Below are 27856 nucleotides of genomic sequence, written 5' to 3' on the forward strand. Positions count from 1 at the left end.
CTGGGTTTGGACAATACCACTCCGTCACTGCCTCCCTGCTGGGTTTGGACAATTCCACTCAGCCACTGCCTCCCTGCTGGGTTTGGACAATTCCACTCAGCCACTGCCTCCCTGCTGGGTTTGGACAATTCCACTCGGCCACTGCCTCCCTGCTGGGTTTGGACAATACCACTCAGCTACTGCCTCCCTGCTGGGTTTGAACAATTCTACTCGGCCACTGCCTCCCTGCTGGGTTTGGACAATTCCACTCGGCCACTGCCTCCCTGCTGGGTTTGGACAATACCACTCGGCCACTGCCTCCCTGCTGGGTTTGGACAATACCACTCCGTCACTGCCTCCCTGCTGGGTTTGGACAATACCACTCGGCCACTGCCTCCCTGCTGGGTTTGGACAATTCCACTCCGTCACTGCCTCCCTACTGGGTTTGGACAATACCACTCCGTCACTGCCTCCCTGCTGGGTTTGGACAATACCACTCCGCCACTGCCTCCCTGCTGGGTTTGGACAATTCCACTCCGTCACTGCCTCCCTGCTGGGTTTGGACAATACCGCTCCGTCACTGCCTCCCTGCTGGGTTTGGACAATACCGCTCCGTCACTGCCTCCCTGCTGGGTTTGGACAATACCGCTCCGTCACTGCCTCCCTGCTGGGTTTGGACAATTCCACTCAGCCACTGCCTCCCTGCTGGGTTTGGACAATTCCACTCGGTCACTGCCTCCCTGCTGGGTTTGGACAATACCACTCCGTCACTGCCTCCCTGCTGGGTTTGGACAATTCCACTCGGCCACTGCCTCCCTGCTGGGTTTGGACAATACCACTCCGTCACTGCCTCCCTGCTGGGTTTGGACAATACCACTCCGTCACTGCCTCCCTGCTGGGTTTAGACAATTCCACTCAGCCACTGCCTCCCTGCTGGGTTTGGACAATTCCACTCGGCCACTGCCTCCCTGCTGGGTTTGGACAATACCACTCGGCCACTGCCTCCCTGCTGGGTTTGGACAATACCACTCCGTCACTGCCTCCCTGCTGGGTTTGGACAATTCCACTCCGTCACTGCCTCCCTGCTGGGTTTGGACAATACCACTCCGTCACTGCCTCCCTGCTGGGTTTGGACAATACCACTCCGTCACTGCCTCCCTGCTGGGTTTGGACAATACCACTCCGTCACTGCCTCCCTGCTGGGTTTGGACAATACCACTCAGCCACTGCCTCCCTGCTGGGTTTGGACAATACCACTCCGTCACTGCCTCCCTGCTGGGTTTGGACAATACCGCTCCGTCACTGCCTCCCTGCTGGGTTTGGACAATACCACTCCGTCACTGCCTCCCTGCTGGGTTTGGACAATACCACTCAGCCACTGCCTCCCTGCTGGGTTTGGACAATTCCACTCGGCCACTGCCTCCCTGCTGGGTTTGGACAATACCACTCGGCCACTGCCTCCCTGCTGGGTTTGGACAATACCACTCCGTCACTGCCTCCCTGCTGGGTTTGGACAATTCCACTCCGTCACTGCCTCCCTGCTGGGTTTGGACAATTCCACTCCGTCACTGCCTCCCTGCTGGGTTTGGACAATTCCACTCGGCCACTGCCTCCCTGCTGGGTTTGGACAATACCACTCAGCTACTGCCTCCCTGCTGGGTTTAGACAATTCCACTCCGTCACTGCCTCCCTGCTGGGTTTGGACAATACCACTCAGCTACTGCCTCCCTGCTGGGTTTAGACAATTCCACTCCGTCACTGCCTCCCTGCTGGGTTTGGTCAATCCCACTCCGTCACTGCCTCCCTGCTGGGTTTGGACAATACCACTCCGTCACTGCCTCCCTGCTGGGTTTGGACAATACCACTCCGTCACTGCCTCCCTGCTGGGTTTGGACAATACCACTCAGCCACTGCCTCCCTGCTGGGTTTGGACAATACCACTCCGTCACTGCCTCCCTGCTGGGTTTGGACAATTCCACTCAGCCACTGCCTCCCTGCTGGGTTTGGACAATTCCACTCCGTCACTGCCTCCCTGCTGGGTTTGGACAATTCCACTCGGCCACTGCCTCCCTGCTGGGTTTGGACAATACCACTCCGTCACTGCCTCCCTGCTGGGTTTGGACAATACCACTCCGTCACTGCCTCCCTGCTGGGTTTGGACAATTCCACTCGGCCACTGCCTCCCTGCTGGGTTTGGACAATACCACTCCGTCACTGCCACCCTGCTGGGTTTGGACAATACCACTCGGCCACTGCCTCCCTGCTGGGTTTGGACAATACCACTCGGCCACTGCCTCCCTGCTGGGTTTAGACAATTCCACTCGGCCACTGCCTCCCTGCTGGGTTTGGACAATTCCACTCGGCCACTGCCTCCCTGCTGGGTTTGGACAATTCCACTCCGTCACTGCCTCCCTGCTGGGTTTGGACAATACCGCTCCGTCACTGCCTCCCTGCTGGGTTTGGACAATACCACTCCGTCACTGCCCCCCTGCTGGGTTTAGACAATACCACTCCGTCACTGCCTCCCTGCTGGGTTTAGACAATACCACTCGGCCACTGCCTCCTTGCTGGGTTTGGACAATTCCACTCCGTCACTACCCCCCTGCTGGGTTTGGACAATACCACTCGGTCACTGCCTCCCTGCTGGGTTTGGACAATACCACTCCGTCACTGCCTCCCTGCTGGGTTTGGACAATACCACTCCGTCACTGCCTCCCTGCTGGGTTTGGACAATACCACTCCGTCACTGCCTCCCTGCTGGGTTTGGACAATACCACTCGGTCACTGCCTCCCTGCTGGGTTTGGACAATACCACTCGGCCACTGCCTCCCTGCTGGGTTTAGACAATACCACTCCGTCACTGCCTCCCTGCTGGGTTTGGACAATTCCACTCCGTCACTGCCTCCCTGCTGGGTTTGGACAATTCCACTCGGCCACTGCCTCCCTGCTGGGTTTGGACAATTCCACTCGGCCACTGCCTCCCTGCTGGGTTTGGACAATTCCACTCGGCCACTGCCTCCCTGCTGGGTTTGGACAATACCACTCCGTCACTGCCTCCCTGCTGGGTTTGGACAATACCACTCCGTCACTGCCTCCCTGCTGGGTTTGGACAATTCCACTCGGCCACTGCCTCCCTGCTGGGTTTGGACAATTCCACTCGGCCACTGCCTCCCTGCTGGGTTTGGACAATTCCACTCGGCCACTGCCTCCCTGCTGGGTTTGGACAATACCACTCCGTCACTGCCTCCCTGCTGGGTTTGGACAATACTACTCGGCCACTGCCTCCCTGCTGGGTTTGGACAATACCACTCGGCCACTGCCTCCCTGCTGGGTTTGGACAATACCACTCCGTCACTGCCTCCCTGCTGGGTTTGGACAATACCACTCGGCCACTGCCTCCCTGCTGGGTTTGGACAATACCACTCCGTCACTGCCTCCCTGCTGGGTTTGGACAATACCACTCGGCCACTGCCTCCCTGCTGGGTTTGGACAATACCGCTCCGTCACTGCCTCCCTGCTGGGTTTGGACAATTCCACTCCGTCACTGCCTCCCTGCTGGGTTTGGACAATTCCACTCCGTCACTGCCTCCCTGCTGGGTTTAGACAATTCCACTCCGTCACTGCCTCCCTGCTGGGTTTGGGCAATACCACTCCGTCACTGCCTCCCTGCTGGGTTTGGACAATACCACTCCGTCACTGCCTCCCTGCTGGGTTTGGACAATACTACTCGGCCACTGCCTCCCTGCTGGGTTTGGACAATACCACTCAGCCACTGCCTCCCTGCTGGGTTTGGACAATACCACTCGGCCACTGCCTCCCTGCTGGGTTTGGACATTTCCACTCAGCCACTGCCTCCCTGCTGGGTTTGGACAATACCACTCCGTCACTGCCTCCCTGCTGGGTTTGGACAATACCACTCCGTCACTGCCTCCCTGCTGGGTTTGGACAATTCCACTCGGCCACTGCCTCCCTGCTGGGTTTGGACAATAAAACTCGGCCACTGCCTCCCTGCTGGGTTTGGACAATTCCACTCGGCCACTGCCTCCCTGCTGGGTTTGGACAATTCCACTCCGTCACTGCCTCCCTGCTGGGTTTGGACAATTCCACTCCGTCACTGCCTCCCTGCTGGGTTTGGACAATTCCACTCCGTCACTGCCTCCCTGCTGGGTTTGGACAATACCGCTCCGTCACTGCCACCCTGCTGGGTTTGGACAATACCACTCCGTCACTGCCTCCCTGCTGGGTTTAGACAATTCCACTCCGTCACTGCCTCCCTGCTGGGTTTGGACAATTCCACTCGGCCACTGCCTCCCTGCTGGGTTTGGACAATACCACTCCGTCACTGCCTCCCTGCTGGGTTTGGACAATTCCACTCGGCCACTGCCTCCCTGCTGGGTTTGGACAATACCACTCCGTCACTGCCTCCCTGCTGGGTTTGAATAATTCCACTCGGCCACTGCCACCCTGCTGGGTTTGAACAATTCCACTCGGCCACTGTCTCCCTGCTGGGTTTGGACAATACCACTCCGTCACTGCCTCCCTGCTGGGTTTGGACAATTCCACTCGGCCACTGTCTCCCTGCTGGGTTTGGACAATTCCACTCGGCCACTGCCTCCCTGCTGGGTTTGGACAATTCCACTCGGCCACTGCCTCCCTGCTGGGTTTGGACAATCCCACTCGGCCACTGCCTCCCTGCTGGGTTTGGACAATTCCACTCGGCCACTGCCTCCCTGCTGGGTTTAGACAATACCACTCGGTCACTGCCTCCCTGCTGGGTTTGGACAATCCCACTCGGCCACTGCCTCCCTGCTGGGTTTAGACAATACCACTCGGCCACTGCCTCCCTGCTGGGTTTGGACAATCCCACTCGGCCACTGCCTCCCTGCTGGGTTTGGACAATACCACTCGGCCACTGCCTCCCTGCTGGGTTTGGACAATACCACTCCGTCACTGCCTCCCTGCTGGGTTTGGATAATACCACTCCGTCACTGCCTCCCTGCTGGGTTTGGACAATTCCACTCCGTCACTGCCTCCCTGCTGGGTTTGGACAATTCAACTCGGCCACTGCCTCCCTGCTGGGTTTGGATAATACCACTCGGCCACTGCCTCCCTGCTGGGTTTGGACAATACCACTCCGTCACTGCCTCCCTGCTGGGTTTGGATAATACCACTCGGCCACTGCCTCCCTGCTGGGTTTGGACAATTCAACTCGGCCACTGCCTCCCTGCTGGGTTTGGACAATACCACTCCGTCACTGCCTCCCTGCTGGGTTTGGACAATTCCACTTGGCCACTGCCTCCCTGCTGGGTTTGGACAATTCCACTCCGTCACTGCCTCCCTGCTGGGTTTGGACAATACCACTCCGTCACTGCCTCCCTGCTGGGTTTGGACAATTCCACTCCGTCACTGCCTCCCTGCTGGGTTTGGACAATACCACTCGGCCACTGCCTCCCTGCTGGGTTTGGATAATACCACTCCGTCACTGCCCCCCTGCTGGGTTTGGACAATACCACTCCGTCACTGCCTCCCTGCTGGGTTTGGACAATTCCACTCGGCCACTGCCTCCCTGCTGGGTTTGGACAATACCACTCCGTCACTGCCTCCCTGCTGGGTTTGGACAATTCCACTCCGTCACTGCCTCCCTGCTGGGTTTGAACAATACCACTCCGTCACTGCCTCCCTGCTGGGTTTGGACAATACCACTCGGCCACTGCCTCCCTGCTGGGTTTGGACAATACCACTCAGCCACTGCCTCCCTGCTGGGTTTGGACAATACCACTCCGTCACTGCCTCCCTGCTGGGTTTGGACAATACCACTCAGCCACTACCTCCCTGCTGGGTTTGGATAATACCACTCGGCCACTGCCTCCCTGCTGGGTTTGGACAATTCAACTCGGCCACTGCCTCCCTGCTGGGTTTGGACAATACCACTCCGTCACTGCCTCCCTGCTGGGTTTGGACAATTCCACTTGGCCACTGCCTCCCTGCTGGGTTTGGACAATACCACTCCGTCACTGCCTCCCTGCTGGGTTTGGACAATACCACTCCGTCACTGCCTCCCTGCTGGGTTTGGACAATTCCACTCCGTCACTGCCTCCCTGCTGGGTTTGGACAATACCACTCGGCCACTGCCTCCCTGCTGGGTTTGGATAATACCACTCCGTCACTGCCCCCCTGCTGGGTTTGGACAATACCACTCCGTCACTGCCTCCCTGCTGGGTTTGGACAATTCCACTCGGCCACTGCCTCCCTGCTGGGTTTGGACAATACCACTCCGTCACTGCCTCCCTGCTGGGTTTGGACAATTCCACTCCGTCACTGCCTCCCTGCTGGGTTTGGACAATACCACTCCGTCACTGCCTCCCTGCTGGGTTTGGACAATACCACTCGGCCACTGCCTCCATGCTGGGTTTGGACAATACCACTCCGTCACTGCCTCCCTGCTGGGTTTGGACAATTCCACTCAGCCACTGCCTCCCTGCTGGGTTTGGACAATTCCACTCAGCCACTGCCTCCCTGCTGGGTTTGGACAATTCCACTCGGCCACTGCCTCCCTGCTGGGTTTGGACAATACCACTCAGCTACTGCCTCCCTGCTGGGTTTGAACAATTCTACTCGGCCACTGCCTCCCTGCTGGGTTTGGACAATTCCACTCGGCCACTGCCTCCCTGCTGGGTTTGGACAATACCACTCGGCCACTGCCTCCCTGCTGGGTTTAGACAATACCACTCGGCCACTGCCTCCCTGCTGGGTTTGGACAATACCACTCCGTCACTGCCTCCCTGCTGGGTTTGGACAATACCACTCGGCCACTGCCTCCCTGCTGGGTTTGGACAATTCCACTCCGTCACTGCCTCCCTACTGGGTTTGGACAATACCACTCCGTCACTGCCTCCCTGCTGGGTTTGGACAATACCACTCCGCCACTGCCTCCCTGCTGGGTTTGGACAATTCCACTCCGTCACTGCCTCCCTGCTGGGTTTGGACAATACCACTCCGTCACTGCCTCCCTGCTGGGTTTGGACAATACCGCTCCGTCACTGCCTCCCTGCTGGGTTTGGACAATACCGCTCCGTCACTGCCTCCCTGCTGGGTTTGGACAATTCCACTCAGCCACTGCCTCCCTGCTGGGTTTGGACAATTCCACTCGGTCACTGCCTCCCTGCTGGGTTTGGACAATACCACTCCGTCACTGCCTCCCTGCTGGGTTTGGACAATTCCACTCGGCCACTGCCTCCCTGCTGGGTTTGGGCAATACCACTCCGTCACTGCCTCCCTGCTGGGTTTGGACAATACCACTCCGTCACTGCCTCCCTGCTGGGTTTAGACAATTCCACTCAGCCACTGCCTCCCTGCTGGGTTTGGACAATTCCACTCGGCCACTGCCTCCCTGCTGGGTTTGGACAATACCACTCGGCCACTGCCTCCCTGCTGGGTTTGGACAATACCACTCCGTCACTGCCTCCCTGCTGGGTTTGGACAATTCCACTCCGTCACTGCCTCCCTGCTGGGTTTGGACAATACCACTCCGTCACTGCCTCCCTGCTGGGTTTGGACAATACCACTCCGTCACTGCCTCCCTGCTGGGTTTGGACAATACCACTCCGTCACTGCCTCCCTGCTGGGTTTGGACAATACCACTCAGCCACTGCCTCCCTGCTGGGTTTGGACAATACCACTCCGTCACTGCCTCCCTGCTGGGTTTGGACAATACCGCTCCGTCACTGCCTCCCTGCTGGGTTTGGACAATACCACTCCGTCACTGCCTCCCTGCTGGGTTTGGACAATACCACTCAGCCACTGCCTCCCTGCTGGGTTTGGACAATTCCACTCGGCCACTGCCTCCCTGCTGGGTTTGGACAATACCACTCGGCCACTGCCTCCCTGCTGGGTTTGGACAATACCACTCCGTCACTGCCTCCCTGCTGGGTTTGGACAATTCCACTCCGTCACTGCCTCCCTGCTGGGTTTGGACAATTCCACTCCGTCACTGCCTCCCTGCTGGGTTTGGACAATTCCACTCGGCCACTGCCTCCCTGCTGGGTTTGGACAATACCACTCAGCTACTGCCTCCCTGCTGGGTTTAGACAATTCCACTCCGTCACTGCCTCCCTGCTGGGTTTGGACAATACCACTCAGCTACTGCCTCCCTGCTGGGTTTAGACAATTCCACTCCGTCACTGCCTCCCTGCTGGGTTTGGACAATCCCACTCCGTCACTGCCTCCCTGCTGGGTTTGGACAATACCACTCCGTCACTGCCTCCCTGCTGGGTTTGGACAATACCACTCCGTCACTGCCTCCCTGCTGGGTTTGGACAATACCACTCCGTCACTGCCTCCCTGCTGGGTTTGGACAATTCCACTCAGCCACTGCCTCCCTGCTGGGTTTGGACAATTCCACTCCGTCACTGCCTCCCTGCTGGGTTTGGACAATTCCACTCGGCCACTGCCTCCCTGCTGGGTTTGGACAATACCACTCCGTCACTGCCTCCCTGCTGGGTTTGGACAATACCACTCCGTCACTGCCTCCCTGCTGGGTTTGGACAATTCCACTCGGCCACTGCCTCCCTGCTGGGTTTGGACAATACCACTCCGTCACTGCCTCCCTGCTGGGTTTGGACAATTCCACTCGGCCACTGCCTCCCTGCTGGGTTTGGACAATACCACTCCGTCACTGCCTCCCTGCTGGGTTTGGACAATTCCACTCCGTCACTGCCTCCCTGCTGGGTTTAGACAATTCCACTCGGCCACTGCCTCCCTGCTGGGTTTGGACAATTCCACTCGGCCACTGCCTCCCTGCTGGGTTTGAACAATTCCACTCGGCCACTGCCTCCCTGCTGGGTTTGGACAATTCCACTCCGTCACTGCCTCCCTGCTGGGTTTGGACAATTCCACTCCGTCACTGCCTCCCTGCTGGGTTTGGACAATTCCACTCGGCCACTGCCTCCCTGCTGGGTTTGGACAATACCACTCGGCCACTGCCTCCCTGCTGGGTTTGGACAATTCCACTCGGCCACTGCCTCCCTGCTGGGTTTGGACAATTCCACTCCGTCACTGCCTCCCTGCTGGGTTTGAACAATACCACTCCGTCACTGCCTCCCTGCTGGGTTTGGACAATTCCACTCCGTCACTGCCTCCCTGCTGGGTTTGGACAATACCACTCCGTCACTGCCTCCCTGCTGGGTTTGGACAATACCACTCCGTCACTGCCTCCCTGCTGGGTTTGGACAATACCACTCGGCCACTGCCTCCCTGCTGGGTTTGAACAATACCACTCGGCCACTGCCTCCCTGCTGGGTTTGGACAATTCCACTCCGTCACTGCCTCCCTGCTGGGTTTAGACAATTCCACTCCGTCACTGCCTCCCTGCTGGGTTTAGACAATTCCACTCGGCCACTGCCTCCCTGCTGGGTTTGGACAATTCCACTCGGCCACTGCCTCCCTGCTGGGTTTGGACAATTCCACTCCGTCACTGCCTCCCTGCTGGGTTTGAACAATTCCACTCGGCCACTGCCTCCCTGCTGGGTTTGGACAATTCCACTCAGCCACTGCCTCCCTGCTGGGTTTGGACAATACCACTCCGTCACTGCCTCCCTGCTGGGTTTGGACAATACCACTCCGTCACTGCCTCCCTGCTGGGTTTGGACAATTCCACTCCGTCACTGCCTCCCTGCTGGGTTTGGACAATACCACTCCGTCACTGCCTCCCTGCTGGGTTTGGACAATTCCACTCCGTCACTGCCTCCCTGCTGGGTTTGGACAATTCCACTCGGCCACTGCCTCCCTGCTGGGTTTGGACAATCCCACTCGGCCACTGCCTCCCTGCTGGGTTTGGACAATCCCACTCCGTCACTGCCTCCCTGCTGGGTTTGGACAATACCACTCGGCCACTGCCTCCCTGCTGGGTTTGGACAATTCCACTCCATCACTGCCTCCCTGCTGGGTTTGGACAATACCACTCGGCCACTGCCTCCCTGCTGGGTTTGGACAATACCACTCAGCCACTGCCTCCCTGCTGGGTTTGGACAATTCCACTCCGTCACTGCCTCCCTGCTGGGTTTGGACAATTCCACTCGGCCACTGTCTCCCTGCTGGGTTTAGACAATACCACTCCGTCACTGCCTCCCTGCTGGGTTTGGACAATACCACTCGGCCACTGTCTCCCTGCTGGGTTTGGACAATTCCACTCCGTCACTGCCTCCCTGCTGGGTTTGGACAATACCGCTCCGTCACTGCCTCCCTGCTGGGTTTGGACAATCCCACTCGGCCACTGCCTCCCTGCTGGGTTTGGACAATACCACTCCGTCACTGCCTCCCTGCTGGGTTTGGACAATACCACTCCGTCACTGCCTCCCTGCTGGGTTTGGACAATCCCACTCGGCCACTGCCTCCCTGCTGGGTTTGGACAATTCCAATCGGCCACTGCCTCCCTGCTGGGTTTGGACAATCCCACTCGGCCACTGTCTCCCTGCTGGGTTTGGACAATACCACTCCGTCACTGCCTCCCTGCTGGGTTTGGACAATACCACTCAGATACTGCCTCCCTGCTGGGTTTGGACAATTCCACTCCGTCACTGCCTCCCTGCTGGGTTTGGACAATTCCACTCGGCCACTGTCTCCCTGCTGGGTTTGGACAATACCACTCCGTCACTGCCTCCCTGCTGGGTTTGGACAATTCCACTCCGTCACTGCCTCCCTGCTGGGTTTGGACAATCCCACTCGGCCACTGCCTCCCTGCTGGGTTTGGACAATACCACTCCGTCACTGCCACCCTGCTGGGTTTGAACAATTCCACTCGGCCACTGCCTCCCTGCTGGGTTTGGACAATACCACTCCGTCACTGCCTCCCTGCTGGGTTTGGACAATTCCACTCGGCCACTGCCTCCCTGCTGGGTTTGGACAATACCACTCGGCCACTGCCTCCCTGCTGGGTTTGGACAATACCACTCGGCCACTGCCTCCCTGCTGGGTTTGGACAATACCACTCCGCCACTGCCTCCCTGCTGGGTTTGGACAATACCACTCCGTCACTGCCTCCCTGCTGGGTTTGGACAATTCCACTCCGTCACTGCCTCCCTGCTGGGTTTGGACAATACCACTCCGTCACTGCCTCCCTGCTGGGTTTGGACAATACCACTCCGTCACTGCCTCCCTGCTGGGTTTGGACAATTCCACTCGGCCACTGCCTCCCTGCTGGGTTTGGACAATACCGCTCCGTCACTGCCTCCCTGCTGGGTTTGGACAATACCACTCGGCCACTGCCTCCCTGCTGGGTTTGGACAATTCCACTCCGTCACTGCCTCCCTGCTGGGTTTGGACAATTCCACTCAGCCACTGCCTCCCTGCTGGGTTTGGACAATTCCACTCCGTCACTGCCTCCCTGCTGGGTTTGGACAATTCCACTCGGCCACTGCCTCCCTGCTGGGTTTGGACAATTCCACTCCGTCACTGCCTCCCTGCTGGGTTTGGACAATACCACTCCATCACTGCCTCCCTGCTGGGTTTGGACAATTCCACTCCGTCACTGCCTCCCTGCTGGGTTTGGACAATTCCACTCCGTCACTGCCTCCCTGCTGGGTTTGGACAATTCCACTCAGCCACTGCCTCCCTGCTGGGTTTGGACAATTCCACTCCGTCACTGCCTCCCTGCTGGGTTTGGACAATTCCACTCGGCCACTGCCTCCCTGCTGGGTTTGGACAATTCCACTCGGCCACTGCCTCCCTGCTGGGTTTGGACAATTCCACTCGGCCACTGCCTCCCTGCTGGGTTTGGACAATACCACTCCGTCACTGCCTCCCTGCTGGGTTTGGACAATACCACTCCGTCACTGCCTCCCTGCTGGGTTTGGACAATTCCACTCGGCCACTGCCTCCCTGCTGGGTTTGGACAATACCACTCAGCCACTGCCTCCCTGCTGGGTTTGGACAATTCCACTCCGTCACTGCCTCCCTGCTGGGTTTGGACAATACCACTCCGTCACTGCCTCCCTGCTGGGTTTGGACAATTCCACTCCGTCACTGCCTCCCTGCTGGGTTTGGACAATACCACTCCGTCACTGCCTCCCTGCTGGGTTTGGACAATACCGCTCCGTCACTGCCTCCCTGCTGGGTTTGGACAATACCACTCAGCCACTGCCTCCCTGCTGGGTTTGGACAATTCCCCTCCGTCACTGCCTCCCTGCTGGGTTTGGACAATTCCCCTCCGTCACTGCCTCCCTGCTGGGTTTGGACAATTCCACTCCGTCACTGCCTCCCTGCTGGGTTTGGACAATACCACTCCGTCACTGCCTCCCTGCTGGGTTTGGACAATTCCACTCGGCCACTGCCTCCCTGCTGGGTTTGGACAATTCCACTCCGCCACTGCCTCCCTGCTGGGTTTGGACAATACCGCTCCGTCACTGCCTCCCTACTGGGTTTGGACAATACCACTCGGCCACTGCCTCCCTGCTGGGTTTGGACAATTCCACTCCGTCACTGCCTCCCTGCTGGGTTTGGACAATACCGCTCCGTCACTGCCTCCCTGCTGGGTTTGGACAATACCGCTCCGTCAGTGCCTGCCTGCTGGGTTTGGACAATACCACTCCGTCACTGCCTCCCTGCTGGGTTTGGACAATTCCACTCGGCCACTGCCTCCCTGCTGGGTTTGGACAATACCGCTCCGTCAGTGCCTGCCTGCTGGGATTGGACAATACCGCTCCGTCACTGCCTCCCTGCTGGGTTTGGACAATTCCACTCCGTCACTGCCTCCCTGCTGGGTTTGGTTGAGGGAGGAGTGCATGGCCAAGAAACACTGCATGAACTCTCTGCTCTTGCAAAATCAGTGTGATGGAATTTTTGGCCCAACCACTGCTTACTATCTGCCCAAGACCTCTTTGAACCTCGAGGATAGGCGTGCAGATTTAATCGACGTGTCTTCACATTTCACACCCATGTCTTATGTTCAACAGTTAGATCAGAGATTGTCCCATAAGTATGGGTTGTTTTTGAGCATTGGTCCCAGAGGTGGAAAATCCACATCTAAACCAGCACATCGCCCCGTTCCCCCAATCTTTCAAAACAGTTTCATCTCAGCTCCATGGTAAACCGGATCGAAATGAGCTGGTTCTTACCTGTACGTAGTTCAGGTTCACGTTGCATCTCTTAACCATATCCAGAAAGTGATGAGAGAACAGTTCGTCCAAGAGGAGGTAGACAGGGATCCCTTGGCTTGCAGCCTCCAACACCTCAGCGAACAGGTCGATATCAGTGAAAATATCCATCACAATTGCAATAACCTGCAGGGAGAAAGAAACGCAGAACAAACATCAACTTATCCTTCCTCAGCAGAGAGGTGTCAACTAATATCATAGATTATCACAGAATTTACAGTGCAGAAGGAGGCCATTCGGCCCATCGAGTCTGCACCGGCTCTTGGACAGAGCACCCTACCCAAGGTCAACACCTCCACCCTATCCCCATAACCCAGTAACCCCACCCAACACTAAGGACAATCTTGGACACTAAGGGCAATTTAGCATGGCCAATCTTCCTAACCTGCACATCTTTGGACTGTGGGAGGAAACCGGAGCACCCGGAGGAAACCCACGCACACACGGGGAGAACGTGCAGACTCCGCACAGTCAGTGACCCAAGCCGGGAATCGAACCTGGGACCCTGGAGCTGTGAAGCAACACTGCTAACCACTGTGTTACCGTGCTGCCCAATATAGGCAGTGTACTTTATTTAGTGAGGAGCTGAAGGAAATTAGTAGGCGGGTAAATCTTCAGGGGCTGATAATCTTCATCTTAAGTGGCCCTAGAAATTCTTTGGACTCTACTCCTAAACAGTAGAGAATGTAGCCCTGCTATTCAAAAAGGGAGGTCGAGAGAAAGCAGGGAGCGATAGTCCAGTGAGTATAATGTCGGAGCAGGGAAGTTGCTGGAGTGCATTAGCAAGGATTACATAGCACAGCATTTGGAAAGCAGGGCATAATCAGACAAAGTCAGCATGGATTTACAAATGGAAAATCATGCTCGACAAATCTATCAGGGGGCTGGTTTAGCACAGTGGGCTAAACAGCGGGCTTGTAATGCAGAACAAGGCCAGCAGCGCGGGTTCAATCCCCGTACCGACCTCCCCGACCAGGCGCCGGAATGTGGCGACTAGTGGCTTTTCACAGTAACTTCATTGAAGCCTACTTGTGACAATAAGCGATTATTATTATTATTAGTAGAATTCTTTGAAGATGTAATCAGAAGAATTGACCAGGGAGAACCGGTGGATGTGGTTTATTTAGACTTTTTAAAATAATTTTTATTGTCACAAGTAGGCTTACAGTAACACTGCAATGAAGTTACTGTGAAAAGCCCCTCGTCGCCACATTCCAGCGCCTGTTCGCGGGGGGGGGGGTACTCAGAGGGAGAATTCAGAATGTCCAAATTACCTAACAGCATGTCTTTCGGGACTTGTGAGTGGAAACCGGAGCACCCAGAGGAAACACACACAGACAAGGGGAGAACATGCACTTGTAGAAGGCTTTCAACAAGGTCTCACATAGAATCATAGAATTTACAGAGCAGAAGGAGGCCATTCGGCCCATCGAGTCTGCACCGGCTCTTGGAAAGAGCACCCTACCCAAGGTCCACACCTCCACCCTATCCCCATAACCCAGTAACCCCACCCAACACTAAGGGCAATTTTGGACATGAAGGACAATTTATCGTGACCAATCTTCCTAACCTGCACATCTTTGGACTGTGGGAGGAAACCGGAGCACCCGGAGGAAACCCACGCAGACACGGGGAGGACGTGCAGACTCCGCACAGACAGTGACCCAAGGCCGGGAATCAAACCTGGGACCCTGGAGCTGTGAAGCAATTGTGCTAACCACAATGCTACCATGCTGCCCGACTAGCAGATTAAGATGCAAAGTTAAAGCGCATGGGATTATGGGTAGTGTCTTGAGATGGGTAGAATCCCACCAGCAGACAGGAAGCAAAAAGTTGGAATAAATGGGTCTTTTGCCGATTGGCAGGCAGTGACCAGTGGGGTACCGCAGGGATCTGTGCTCGGACCCCAGCTATTCACATTATATATTCATGATTTGGACGAGGGATCTAAACGTATTGAGCGAGATTTGCCGTGTGGCCGCACCACTTTTCTGGATTCTTCGTCCCGCCAGCTGGCCAATGGGATTTCCCATTGTGGGCAGCCCCACGCCAATGAAATCCCCGGGCGTGAGTGCGTTGCCAATGCACCGGAGAATCCCACCAGCTGAGAAACAAGCCCATTATCTCCACATTTGCAGATGACACAAAGCTGGGTGGGAGGGTGAGCTGTGAGGAGGATGCAGAGATGCTTCAGCGGGATTCGGACAGGCTGAGTGAGTGGGCACATGTACGGCAGATGCAGTATAATGGGGATAAATGTGAGGTTATCCACTTCAGTAGCAAAAATAGGCAGGCAGATTATTATTTGAATGGGTGTAAATTGAGAGAGGCGGATACTCAGCGAGACCTTGGTGTCCTCGTGCATCAGTCGCTGAAAGTCAGCGCGCAGGTACAGCGGCAGTAAAGAAGGCAAATGGTATGTTGGCCTTCATAGCGAGAGGATTTGAGTATCGGAATAGGGATGTTTCACTGCGATTGTATCGGGCATTGGTGAGGCCACACCTGGAGTATTGTGGGCAGTTTTGGTCTCCTTCTCTGAGGAAGGATGTTCTTGCTCTCGAGGGAGTGCAGCGAAGGTTTACCAGACTGATTCTAGGGATGGCGGGACTGTCGTATGAGGAGAGACTAAACCAGTTAGGATTATATTCATTGGAGTTTAGGAGAGTGAGAGGGGATCTCGCATAAACTTACAAAATTCTAACAGGATTGGACAGGGTAGATTCAGAAAGAATGTTCCCGATGGTGGGGGAGTCCAGAACTAGGGGTCATAGTTTGAGGATACGGGGTAAATCTTTTAGGACTAAGGTGAGGAGAAATTTCTTCACCCAGAGAGAGGTGAATCTGTGGAATTCACTCCCACAGAAAGTAGTTGAGGCCAAAACCTTGAGTAATTTCAAAAAGGAATTAGATACAGGTCTCGGGGCTAAAGGGATATGGGGGGAAAGGAGGGATCAAGGTATTGAACTTGATGATCAGCCATGATCAGAATATAATAATAATCTTTATTGTCACAAGTAGGCTTACATTAACACCGCAATGAAGTTACTGTGAAAATCCCCTAGTCGCCACACTCCGGCACCTGTTCGGGTTCACAGAAGGAGAATTCAGAATGTCCAGGATGTGGTAGGAAACCGGAGCACCCGGAGGAAACCCACGCAGACTCGGGGAGAACGTGCAGACTCCACACAGACAGTGACCCAAGCCGGGAATCGAACCTGGGACCCTGGCGCTGGGAAGCAACAATGCTAACCACTGAGCTACCGTGCCGGACCCTGTTGCGGGGGGGGGGGGATGACTCTGTTGGAGGTCTCCTGGAGAGTCTAGGGGCAGAGTAAGCTGGAATGCTGTGGGCGGATGAGGGGCCCCCCAAAGGACTTTGAGAGCACCGATGTTACATACTTACCCCCTTTACCCACAGCACGGTCCACCGTGTCAGGGCCACATTGAAAGATACTTTACCAATCCATGCCCACGTGAATCCCAGCTGAGAGGCCTGGGGCATCATGGGGGCATGGAGAATTGGGCTTCCAGCAGGTTACTCGGATGAAAATGAGTTCAAATGACCCAGTTGCATCCTCCTGCTGGCACGGAGTCTGTCGAGCCGCCACCGGTGGGGTACTGGAGCATCGGAACTGGGTCGGTGTTCGATTCTCTGCCGGATCAGGAATCCTGCTCCCGATGGTGGGTGGCAGAGAATCCACCCCCAGCAGATAAAATTGAAAGCCCAAGGGACAGTGGCAGCTTATAGAACATTACAGCGCAGTGCAGGCCCTTCGGCCCGCGATGTTGCGCCGACCTGTGAAACCACTCTAAAGCCCATCTACACTATTCCCTTATCGTCCATATGTCTATCCAATGACCATTTGAATGCCCTTAGTGTTGGCGAGTCCACTACTGTTGCAGGCAGGGCATTCCACGCCCTTACTACTCTCTGAGTAAAGTACCTCTGACGTCTGTCCTATTTCTATCTCCCCTTGGATAAAGAATTGGCCAAAAGTATTTCACAATTCTTGTGTAAGAGGTACATGTGTGGCACACTCGTGAAAGGTCAGTGACTGGCACGAATTGGGTAGATGTTTTGAAGAGCCCGCAGACTATATGGGCCCTATGGTTTCCTGTGCTGCATCATTCTACGGTTCTACAGAGATGAAAGATGAGTCGAAGGCTCAGTGTAGGATTGTTAAATAAGTTGTGACACTCGGCATCAAAGAACAGCAAAGAACAAAGAAAATTACAGCACAGGAACAGGCCCTTCGGCCCTCCCAGCCTGCGCTGATCCAGATCCTTTATCTAAACCTGTCGCCTATTTTCCAAGGATCTACTTCCCTCTGTTCCCCGCCCGTTCATATATCTGTCTAGATGCATCTTAAATGACGCTATCGTGCCCGCCTCTACCACCTCCGCTGGCAAAGCGTTCCAGGCACCCACCACCCTCTGCGTAAAAAACTTTCCGCACACATCTCCCTTAAACTTTCCCCATCTCACCTTGAAATCGTGACCCCTTGTAATGTGCAGGAACTCTTGCCAACGGCTCAGCACAGGACTGACAGGTCGGAATGAGGCCTGATGTGTTACCTTGTTTATGTCATTGCTCAAATCATTCATCTCCTTACCTGGGTGGCTGACCGGATGAGTCTCCTGAACTCTTCCTTGATGCTGAGTGTGTCAGGGGCTGGTGGATGGACAAAGATAGTAACATCAGAGGGCCCTCTGTACATGTGAATATCGGGCCAGCCCAGATCGAGTGCTGGGGCAGCAATGTCTGTGTGAACTGGCCAGTAGGTTCCCGATGAGTCGGATTCATCATAGTCACCTCGCACAAATTCAAGCTCGTCGAAGGATATTGTGGGTTTCTTGAGATACTTATTAATGTGCTCAATCTCAGTGCTGCTCAGAAAATCCACCTCCTTCTCTTTTGCCAGGAATTGGTAGTAGGCATCGATCCCCTCCTCAGCCAGGATGTCCATGGCGATGCGGTAATATTCCTTATAGTGAGGAGGCACATGGTTGGGATCGTTGTCCACATTGCCCAAGGATGAAGATTGAGAATGGTGTGCCATGTCACTGCTGCAGCAAATACAAATCGGAGTTAGGACACTGAACAACACAAGAACTTGGACACCCGACTTGGTGACAATGAGGGACACAGAAACCCGTACACACTCAAGAGAATTAGTGACACTCAGGGTCGCAAAGCCCTGTATACACACACGTATACCTGAGTTATAGATAATATAATTTACAGAGCAGAAGGAGACCATTCGGCCCATCGAGTCTGCACCGGCTCTTGGAAAGAGCACCCTACCCAAGGTCAACACCTCCACCCTATCCCCATAACCCAGTAACCCCATCCAACACTATGGGCAATTTTGGACACTAAGGGCAATTGATCACGGCCAATCCACCTAACCTGCACATGTTTGGACTGTGGGAGGAAACCGGAGCACCCGGAGGAAACCCACGCACACACGGGGAGGATGTGCAGACTCCGCACAGACAGTGACCCAAGCTGGAATCGAACCTGGGACCCTGGAGCTGTGAAGCAATTGTGCTATCCACAATGCTACTCAATGATACAGGGACCTGCGAACACGCAGCTGAGTTAATGAAACTGAGGGACAGAAGGAAACACACACAACCAAAATAATTTGAAGCCGAGGTTCGGCTATTTGGCTCCTCAAGCCTGCCCAACGTTTGCAGACCTGACTGTGACCTCTCCTCTCCCGTCTGCATGACTCCCTCACCACTCAAGGACCTATCGAACTCAGCTTTAGAGAGATTCAATGATCTTGCCTCCACCAATGTCTGGGGAAGAAAAATCCATCTGTTCGTGGCCCTCAGAGAAGAAAGCTCATCGCTGTCAGAAATGAAAGACCTCAGGCTGTATTCTTCACAGCGGAGTTCCCGATGCAGCGGAGAATCCAGCCAGGCAAAGAAAACTGGATCGTTTTCTCTGCAGAAAGCACTTAATTGGCTACATCTCCCTTCACCCTTTAGTGGCTTTCAAGTAGTTATAGCTGTGAGACTAACCACAATGTTTATGAGCATCTAGCTATGATTGACAGGTCCGGGACCACAGGAAAACCAGACAGGCGATTTATTTGTTCTCACTGTCTCTCTTTTGCTGCGGAAATGCCCCATTCGCTAAAACTCAGCACAGGAAGTGATCGAGATGCCATTTTTAAATCACTCAAGTCCCCGATGCAACCCCCACCCCCCTCCCTAGCCCCCAACTCACTGTAAGGGAGTCCTCGGTTCTCCCCCACGCCGGTGCATGGCATCCCTGCCCAATCATCGGCACGCTTGGCACCTCAGCAGTGTCAGCCTGGCAGTGCCCCTGCCAGCCGGCATGCCGTCTGGGCACTTGGCAGTGCCAGGCTGGCAGTACCAGGGTACCAGCGGGCACCAGCAGAGCCAGGGTACCACTCTGCCCAGAGGCATGCACCTTTGTCTTTCTATCCACGAGATCGGTGTCAATGCCCACCTATCGCTGGCTCCCTATCCAGCCCCACCGCTCTACACCTCCCCACAACAATATAAATCTGAAGCCAAATGCTGGAAAATCTCAGCAGGTCTGGCAGCATCTGTAGGGAGAGAAAAGAGCGAACGCTTCGAGTCCAGTTGACTCTTTGATATAGAAATTGGGAAATATTTATCCTGTCCTAGCCACAGAAACCAAGGAACAGAGTGCTAATGGCCACAGAAACCAAGGGAACAGAGTGCTAATGGCCACAGAAACCAAGGGAACAGAGTGCTAATGGCCACAGAAACCAAGGGAACAGAGTGCTAATGGCCACAGAAACCAAGGGAACAGAGTGCTAATGGCCACAGAAACCAAGGGAACAGAGTGCTAATGGCCACAGAAACCAAGGGAACAGAGTGCTAATGGCCACAGAAACCAAGGGAACAGAGTGCTAATGGCAGTCCCCAGAGAGAACAAAAGGTGTGAGAGGCCAAACAGCAGAGAAACTGACATCAGAGGGTGAACTGTGACAGATGTAGATGTGGGGAGGAGGGGGAAGGGGGAAGCAACGGGGAGAAAGGGGAAGGAAAGGGAGGACAAGATAGGGGGAATATACATAAGGAAAGACAAGAAAGAAAGGAATGGTAAGAGACAGTTAAAATGAAATGGGATGAAAACAAGGGGGTCGAGGTGGGGTGGAGCTAATCAGAAGATGAGATGTTGTTCCTCCAGTTTGCGATGAGCTTCACTGGAACATTGCAGCAGGCCGAGGACAGACATGTGGACATGGGAGCAGGGCCTTGTGTTCAAATGGCAGCAACGGGAAGGTCAGGGTCCTGAATGCACGCAGACCGAAGCGATCACCGAGTCTGCCTCTGGTCTCTCCGACATAGAGGAGACCACAATATAAATATGACCCTATTTCCAATTCCCTCCAGCTTTGAGAAAGAGTCATCCAGGCTCGAAACGTTGGCTCCCTTCTCTCTCCGCAGACGCTGTCCGACCTGCTGGGATTGTCCGGTATTTTCTGTTTTCGTTTCAGATTCCAGCATCCGCAGTAATTTGCTTTCATCTATTATTATGGTCTGAAATGCACTGCCTGAAATCAGATTCCATAGGAACTTGAAAAGGGAAACTGGGTTTGAAGAGGATTAATTTGCAGGGTTATGGAGAGAAAGCTGAAAAGTGGATGTAATTAGGCAGTTCCTTCAGAGTGCTGATACTGACATGACAGGTCACGTGATCTTTCATAAAGAATTGAACAGCAGCACAGGAACAGGTACTGCTATCCTCCAAGCCTGCTCCAACCATGCTGCCTGTCCAACCTAAAAACTTCAACACTTCTGGGGTCCGAATCCCTCTATTCCCATCCTATTACTGCCAAGGTGCCGTGTAATTTTCTCTCACACATTTCCTCTAAGCTTTACCCCTCGCACCTTAAACCTATGTCCCCGAGCAACTGACTCTTCCACCCTGGGAAAAAGCTGACTATCCACTCTGTCCATGTCCCTCATAATTTTGTATACCTCTATCAGGTCACCCCTCAACCTCCGTCGTTCCAGTGAGAACAAACCGAGTTTATTCAACCTCTCCTCATAGCTAATGCCCTCCATACCAGGCAACATCCTGGTAAATCTCTTCTGCACCCTCTCTAAAGCCTCCACATCCTTCTGGTAGTGTGGCGACCAGAATTGAACACTATACTCCAAGTGTGGCCTAACTAAGGTTCTATACAACTGCAACATGACTTGCCAATTCTTATACTCAATGCCCCGGCCAATGAAGTCAAAGCACCCTTCCACGCTACCTCTGCCTTCTGTGACCGAACCAGTTCTGTGTCCACCTTGCCAGCTCACCCCTGATCCCGTGTGACTTCTGTACCAGTCTGCCATGAGGGACCTTGTCAAAGGCCGTGCTGAAGTCCATATAGACAACATCCACTGCCCTACCCTCATCAATCATCTTTGTCACTTCCTCGAAAAACTCTATCAAGTTAGTGAGACACGACCTCCCCTTCACAAAACCGTGCTGCCTCGCACTAATACGTCCCCTTGCTTCCAAATGGGAGTAAATCCTGTTTCGAAGAATTCTCTCCAATAATTTCACTGCCACTGGCGCAAGATAATAATAATAATAATCTTTATTGTCACAATTAGGTTTACATTAACACGGCAATGAAGTTATTGTGAAAAGACCCTAGTCGCCACATTCCGGCGCCTGTTCCGGTACACAGAGGGAGAATTCAGAATGTCCAATTCACCCAACAGCACGTCTTTCGGGACTTGTGGGAGGAAACTGGAGCACCCGGAGGAAACCCACGCAGACACGGGGAGAACGTGCAGACTCTGCACAGACAGTGACCCAAGCCGGGAATCGAACTTGGGACCCTGGCGCTGTGCAGCCTTGGTGCTAACCACTGTGCTACCGTGCTGCCCCTCAACTCACCAGCCTGTAAATTCCTGGATTATTCTTGCCACCCTTCTTAAACAAAGGAATAACATTAACTATTCTCCAGTCCTCTGGAACCTCACCTGTAGTCAGTGAGGATACAAAGATTTCTGTCAAGGCCCCAGCAATTTCCTCTCTTGCCTCCCTCAGTATTCTGGGATGGGTCCCATCAGGCCCTGGGGACTTATCTGCCTTAATGTTTTTCAAGATGCCCAACACCTCGTCTTTTCTGATCTCAATGTGACCCAGGCTATCGAGACATCCTTTCTTTCAGGACTTGTGGGAGGAAACCGGAGCACCCGGAGGAAACCCACGCAGACACGGTGAGAACGTGCAGACTCCGCACAGTGACCCAAGTGGGAATCGAACCTGGGACCCTGGCGCTGTGAAGCAACAGTGCTAACCACTGTGCCAATCCTCTATCCATGCCAGGATCTTACTCTGAACACCATGAGCTCTTAACTTATTTAACAATCTCCGATGCTGCACCTTGTCAAAGGCCTTCTGGAAATCTAAATAAATCACGTCCACTGATTCTCCTTTGTCTAACTTGCTTGTTACCTCCTCAAAGAACTCTAACAGATTTGTCAGACACGACCTCCCTTTGACGAAGCCGTGCTGACTCAATCCTATTTTACCATGCACTTCCAAGTACTCCGCGATCTCATCTTTAATAACAGACTCTAAAATCTTACCAATGACCGAAGTCAGGCTAACCGGCCTATAATTTCCCGTCTTCTGCCTCCCTCCCTTCTTAAACAGGGGTGTTACATTAGCCACTCTCCAGTTCTCTGGGACCCTTCCTGCCTCCAGTAATTCTTGACTCCAGTAATTCTTGAAAGATCATCACCAATGCCCCCACAATCTCCTCAGCTATCTCTTTTAGAACCCTGGGGTGTAGTCCATCCGGTCCAGGTGACCTATCCACCTTCAGATCTTTCAGTTTCCCCAGAACCTTCTCCTTAGTAATGGTCACTGCACTCACCTCTGCCCCCTGGTTCTCCTGGAGCTCTGGCATCCCACTGGTGTCTTCTACTATGAGTAACTATTCAGTTCCTCTGCCACTCATCAGCCACGGATGCCTTGTCCTCCCCTTAGCATGTTTCCTCCTCCTTGGGATGAATTTCGGTTGTGCCTCCCGAATAACCTCCAAAAACTCCTGCCATTGCTGTTCCACTGACTTCCCTGCTCGGCTCCTTCTCCAATCAACTCCGGCCAGCTCCTCCCTCATGTCTTTGTAGTTCCCCTTATTTAATTGTAATACCGTTACATCTGATTGCAGCTTCTCCCTCTCAAACTGCAGGGTAAATTCTATCATATTGTGGTCACTGCTCCCTAAGGGTTCCTTCACCTTAAGTTCCCTAATCAAGTCTGCCTCATTACACATCACCAAATCCAGAATTGCCTGTTCCCTAGTAGGCTCTGTCACAAACTGCTCCAAAAAACCATCTCTTAGACATTCCATAAATTCCTTTTCTTGGGATCTACTACCAACCTGATTTTCCCAGTCCACCTGCATATTGAAGTCCCCCATGATTATTGTAATATTGCCATTTCTATCTCCTGATTTATTTTCTGCCCCACATCCTGTCTACTTCCAAGGGGTCTGTACATAACTCCCATCAGGGTCTTTTTACCTTTGTGATTCCTCAACTCTACCCACAGAGATTCTCTGCCTTCTGATCCTTCACCCGAGAACTACTCTCATCGTTATCCAACAGCACCTTAAAACTTACACAATTATGGTTACTTTTCCTGAAATGTCCCCCTACTGAAACGTCGACTACCTGGCCGGGCTCATTCCCCAAACCAGCTCCTTCCCTCATAGGACTATTTACATATTGTTTTAAGAAGCCCTCCTGGATGCTCCTTACAAACTCTGCCCCGTCCAAGCCCCTAACACTAAGTGAGTCCCAGTCAATATAATGGTAGTTAAGTTCATCTGCCTTACCTGTTATATTTCTAGCATTGAAACAAATGCACTTCAGACCACCCATCTATCTTCCTGCACCTTGGGTGTGACCACGTCTCTAAAACTCTGTCTATGGCGCTTTCTGCCAGGTGCATGCTCCTAAGGTCACACAGCCGCTGCTCCAGTCGATCCATACGGTCTGTGACGGACTGCAATTGGGTACACTTCCTGCAGATGTAGTTGTCCGAGACGTTGGTTGCTTCAAGGAGTTCCCACATCTCACAAGTGAAGCATTGTACCCCTTTAACTGCTATTTCTTGAGCTAATTAATACATTAATTTTAAAATAAATATTTATTAATATAAATAAGTTTGTTAACTACATGCTTCCTAGCAATAGAAGTCTACTATAAATGTAAAATTCTCAATGCAGTAATCTCCTGCCTTTGGTTTATACATCTCTATATGATTAAGTAATTAATTAATGAGGTTTAATTAGTTTATGTTTTATTTTAAAATTGAGTGGAGATTCCCTACCATAAATCAGATCACAGCTTTCCTCTGATGTCAGTTTTCCAGTTTTTTTTTCACCCGAGGTCGTTACTCTGTTTACTCGCCAGCTGGAACTCGGCCCTCCGAACCCGCTCCCTGAACTGGGCCTGAGAATCCCCGAGGTAAATTTATACACTCACCGGCTGCAACTCCGCCCTCCGAACCCGCTCCCTGAACTGGGCCTGAGAATCCCCGAGGTAAATTTATACACTCACCGGCTGCAACTCGGCCCTCCGAACCTGCTCCCTGAACTGGGCCTGAGAATCCCCGAGGTAAATTTATACACTCACCGGCTGCAACTCGGCCCTCCGAACCTGCTCCCTGAACTGGGCCTGAGAATCCCCGAGGTAAATTTATACACTCACCACCTACAACTCCGCCCTCCGAACCTGCTCTCTGAACTGGGCCTTAGAATCCCCGAGGTAAATTTATACACTCACCGCCTACAACTCCGCCCTCCGAACCGGCTCCCTGAACTGGGCCTGAGAATCCCAGAGGTAAATTTATACACTCACCGCCTACAACCCCGCCCTCCGAACCTGCTCCCTGAACTGGGCCTGAGAATCCCCGAGGTAAATTTATACACTCACCGCCTACAACCCCACCCTCCGAACCTGCTCCCTGAACTGGGCCTGCGAATCCCCGAGGTAAATTTATACACTCACCGCCTACAACCCCGCCCTCCGAACCTGCTCCCTGAACTGGGCCTGAGAATCCCCGAGGTAAATTTATACACTCACCGGCTGGAACCCGGCCCTCCAACTCTGCTCCCAGTCAGCTGCACTCTTTGTAAACTCCCGTCTCTCCTCACGCTCTTTGAGGTAATGTAGGAAATGAGAAGAGCACCTCGCTCCTTCCTCAGTAAACTCCCACTTTCGCACTCTGAAAGTCAGTACTGCAGGATGGCTCACTTCTATACTTCTGAAAAATTCTCCGACTCTAATTAAAATGGAGAATAACTGGGTGATGTGAGAGAGCAGAGAGATTTGCATGATATTCAAGGCAGCACCTCAGTCACTAAAGCTATAAATAAAGCTGATGGAACATTAGATTTTATGCTGAGAGGTACAGAATAGAAGTTTTGAGGTACAATAGTGAATCTATTTAAAATCTAACAAGTGTACTGTTCTACCATTGTGCACAGAGTTAGCTCACAGTTAACTCTCTGGTGTACTGGCAACCCTCTGTCAAACACCCATTGCCCCACTAACTCAAAAACCACTCCTTGATTCATTTGCTCTCTACAACCATCCATGTTGACTCCTTCCTGCTAACCAATCATCTAAGCACTGACCCTCAGCTTCTTTGATATCTGTTTGGAAACACAGAAAACAGGAGCCGGGGGCCATTCGGCCCTTCGAGCCTGCCCCACCATGCATTATGATCATGGCTGATCATCCAATTCAATATCTAATCCTGCCATTCCCCATATCCGTTGATCCCCTTCGCTCCAAGTGCGATATCCAGCTGCTTCTTCAAAACACACTGGGCTAGATTCCCCAGTTTTCGGGAGGCCTCGCGTGGCGGCTGCGGACTCTGTCCAGCGGCACCACTGTCCTGGGGGGTGGTCCGCTGGCCGGGGTGGGGGGTGGGGGGGGGGGGGGGGAGAGCCGGTCCGCTGGCCGGGGGGGGGGGGGGGGGGGCGGTCCGCTGGCCGGGGGGGGGGGGCGGTCCGCTGGCCGGGGGGGGGGGGGGGGGAGAGAGCCGGTCCGCTGGCCGGGGTGGGGGGGGGGGGAGAGCCGGTCCGCTGGCCGGGGTGGGGGGGGGGGGAGAGAGCCGGTCCGCTGGCCGGGGGGGGGGGGGGGGGGGGGGGGCGGTCCGCTGGCCGGGGGGGGGGGGGGGGCGGTCCGCTGGCCGGGGGGGGGGGGGGGGAGAGCCGGTCCGCTGGCCGGGGTGGGGGGGGGGGGAGAGCCGGTCCGCTGGCCGGGGTGGGGGGGGGGGGAGAGAGCCGGTCCGCTGGCCGGGGTGGGGGGGGGGGGGAGAGCCGGTCCGCTGGCCGGGGTGGGGGGTGGGGGGGGGGCCGGTCCGCTGGCCGGGGGAGGGGGGGGGGGGGCGGTCCGCTGGCCGGGGGGGGGGGCTTCAGCAGGGGCTGGGGGGATTGGTGGGGGGTGGCAAGGGGGTTACAGGGTGGCACTGTCTGGCAGGCCGGGACACACGGCCGGGACACACACGGGGCCGCGCGGGGTTGTAAAGAGCGGAGGCCGGGACACACACGGGGCCGTCGCGGGGTTGTACAGAGCGGAGGCCGGGACACACGGGGCCGGCGCGGGGTTGTACAGAGCGGAGGCCGGGACACACACGGGGCCGGCGCGGGGTTGTACAGAGCGGAGGCCGGGACACACACGGGGCCGGCGCGGGGTTGTACAGAGCGGAGGCCGGGACACACACGGCCGGCGCGGGGTTGTACAGAGCGGACGCCGGGACACACGGGGCCGGCGCGGGGTTGTACAGAGCGGAGGCCGGGACACACACGGCCGGCGCGGGGTTGTACAGAGCGGAGGCCGGGACACACGGGGCCGGCGCGGGGTTGTACAGTGCGGAGGCCGGGACACACACGGGGCCGGCGCGGGGTTGTACAGAGCGGAGGCCGGGACACACACGGGGCCGGCGCGGGGTTGTACAGAGCGGAGGCCGGGACACACACGTGGGCCGGCGCGGGGTTGTACAGAGCGGAGGCCGGGACACACACGGGGCCGGCGCGGGGTTGTACAGAGCGGAGGCCGGGACACACGGGGCCGGCGCGGGGTTGTACAGAGCGGAGGCCGGGACACACACGGGGCCGGCAGGGGTTGTACAGAGCGGAGGCCGGGACACACGGGGCCGGCGCGGGGTTGTACAGTGCGGAGGCCGGGACACACACGGGGCCGGCGCGGGGTTGTACAGTGCGGAGGCCGGGACACACGGGGCCGGCGCGGGGTTGTACAGAGCGGAGGCCGGGACACACACGGGGCCGGCGCGGGGTTGTACAGAGCGGAGGCCGGGACACACACGGGGCCGGCGCGGGGTTGTACAGAGCGGAGGCCGGGACACACACGGGGCCGGCGCGGGGTTGTACAGAGCGGAGGCCGGGACACACGGGGCCGGCGCGGGGTTGTACAGAGCGGAGGCCGGGACACACACGGGGCCGGCGCGGGGTTGTACAGAGCGGAGGCCGGGACACACACGGGGCCGGCGCGGGGTTGTACAGAGCGGAGGCCGGGACACACGGGGCCGGTGCGGGGTTGTACAGTGCGGAGGCCGGGACACACGGGGCCGGCGCGGGATTGTACAGAGCGGAGGCCGGGACACACACGGCCGGCGCGGGGTGGTACAGAGCGGAGGCCGGGACACACGGGGCCGGCGCGGGGTTGTACAG

The 27856-nt window shown here is 55.3% G+C and overlaps 1 protein-coding gene across 1 annotated transcript in view; it reads right to left on the reverse strand.

The window, feature by feature from the left end:
- Positions 1-27856, reverse strand: part of fam83hb (family with sequence similarity 83 member Hb) — a 200802-nt gene that overhangs the window by 112842 nt on the left and 60104 nt on the right. Inside the window, exons 2-3 of the mRNA XM_072507906.1 lie at positions 17741-18194; positions 13089-13253 (exon numbers count right to left, since the gene is read on the reverse strand). Coding sequence (XP_072364007.1) covers positions 13089-13253; positions 17741-18187 — 612 coding nt within the window. The 5' untranslated portion in view covers positions 18188-18194. The remainder of the gene's footprint in view (positions 1-13088; positions 13254-17740; positions 18195-27856) is intronic.

The sequence above is a fragment of the Scyliorhinus torazame genome, chromosome 6 (genome assembly GCF_047496885.1).
Source record: "Scyliorhinus torazame isolate Kashiwa2021f chromosome 6, sScyTor2.1, whole genome shotgun sequence".
NCBI lineage: Eukaryota > Metazoa > Chordata > Chondrichthyes > Carcharhiniformes > Scyliorhinidae > Scyliorhinus > Scyliorhinus torazame.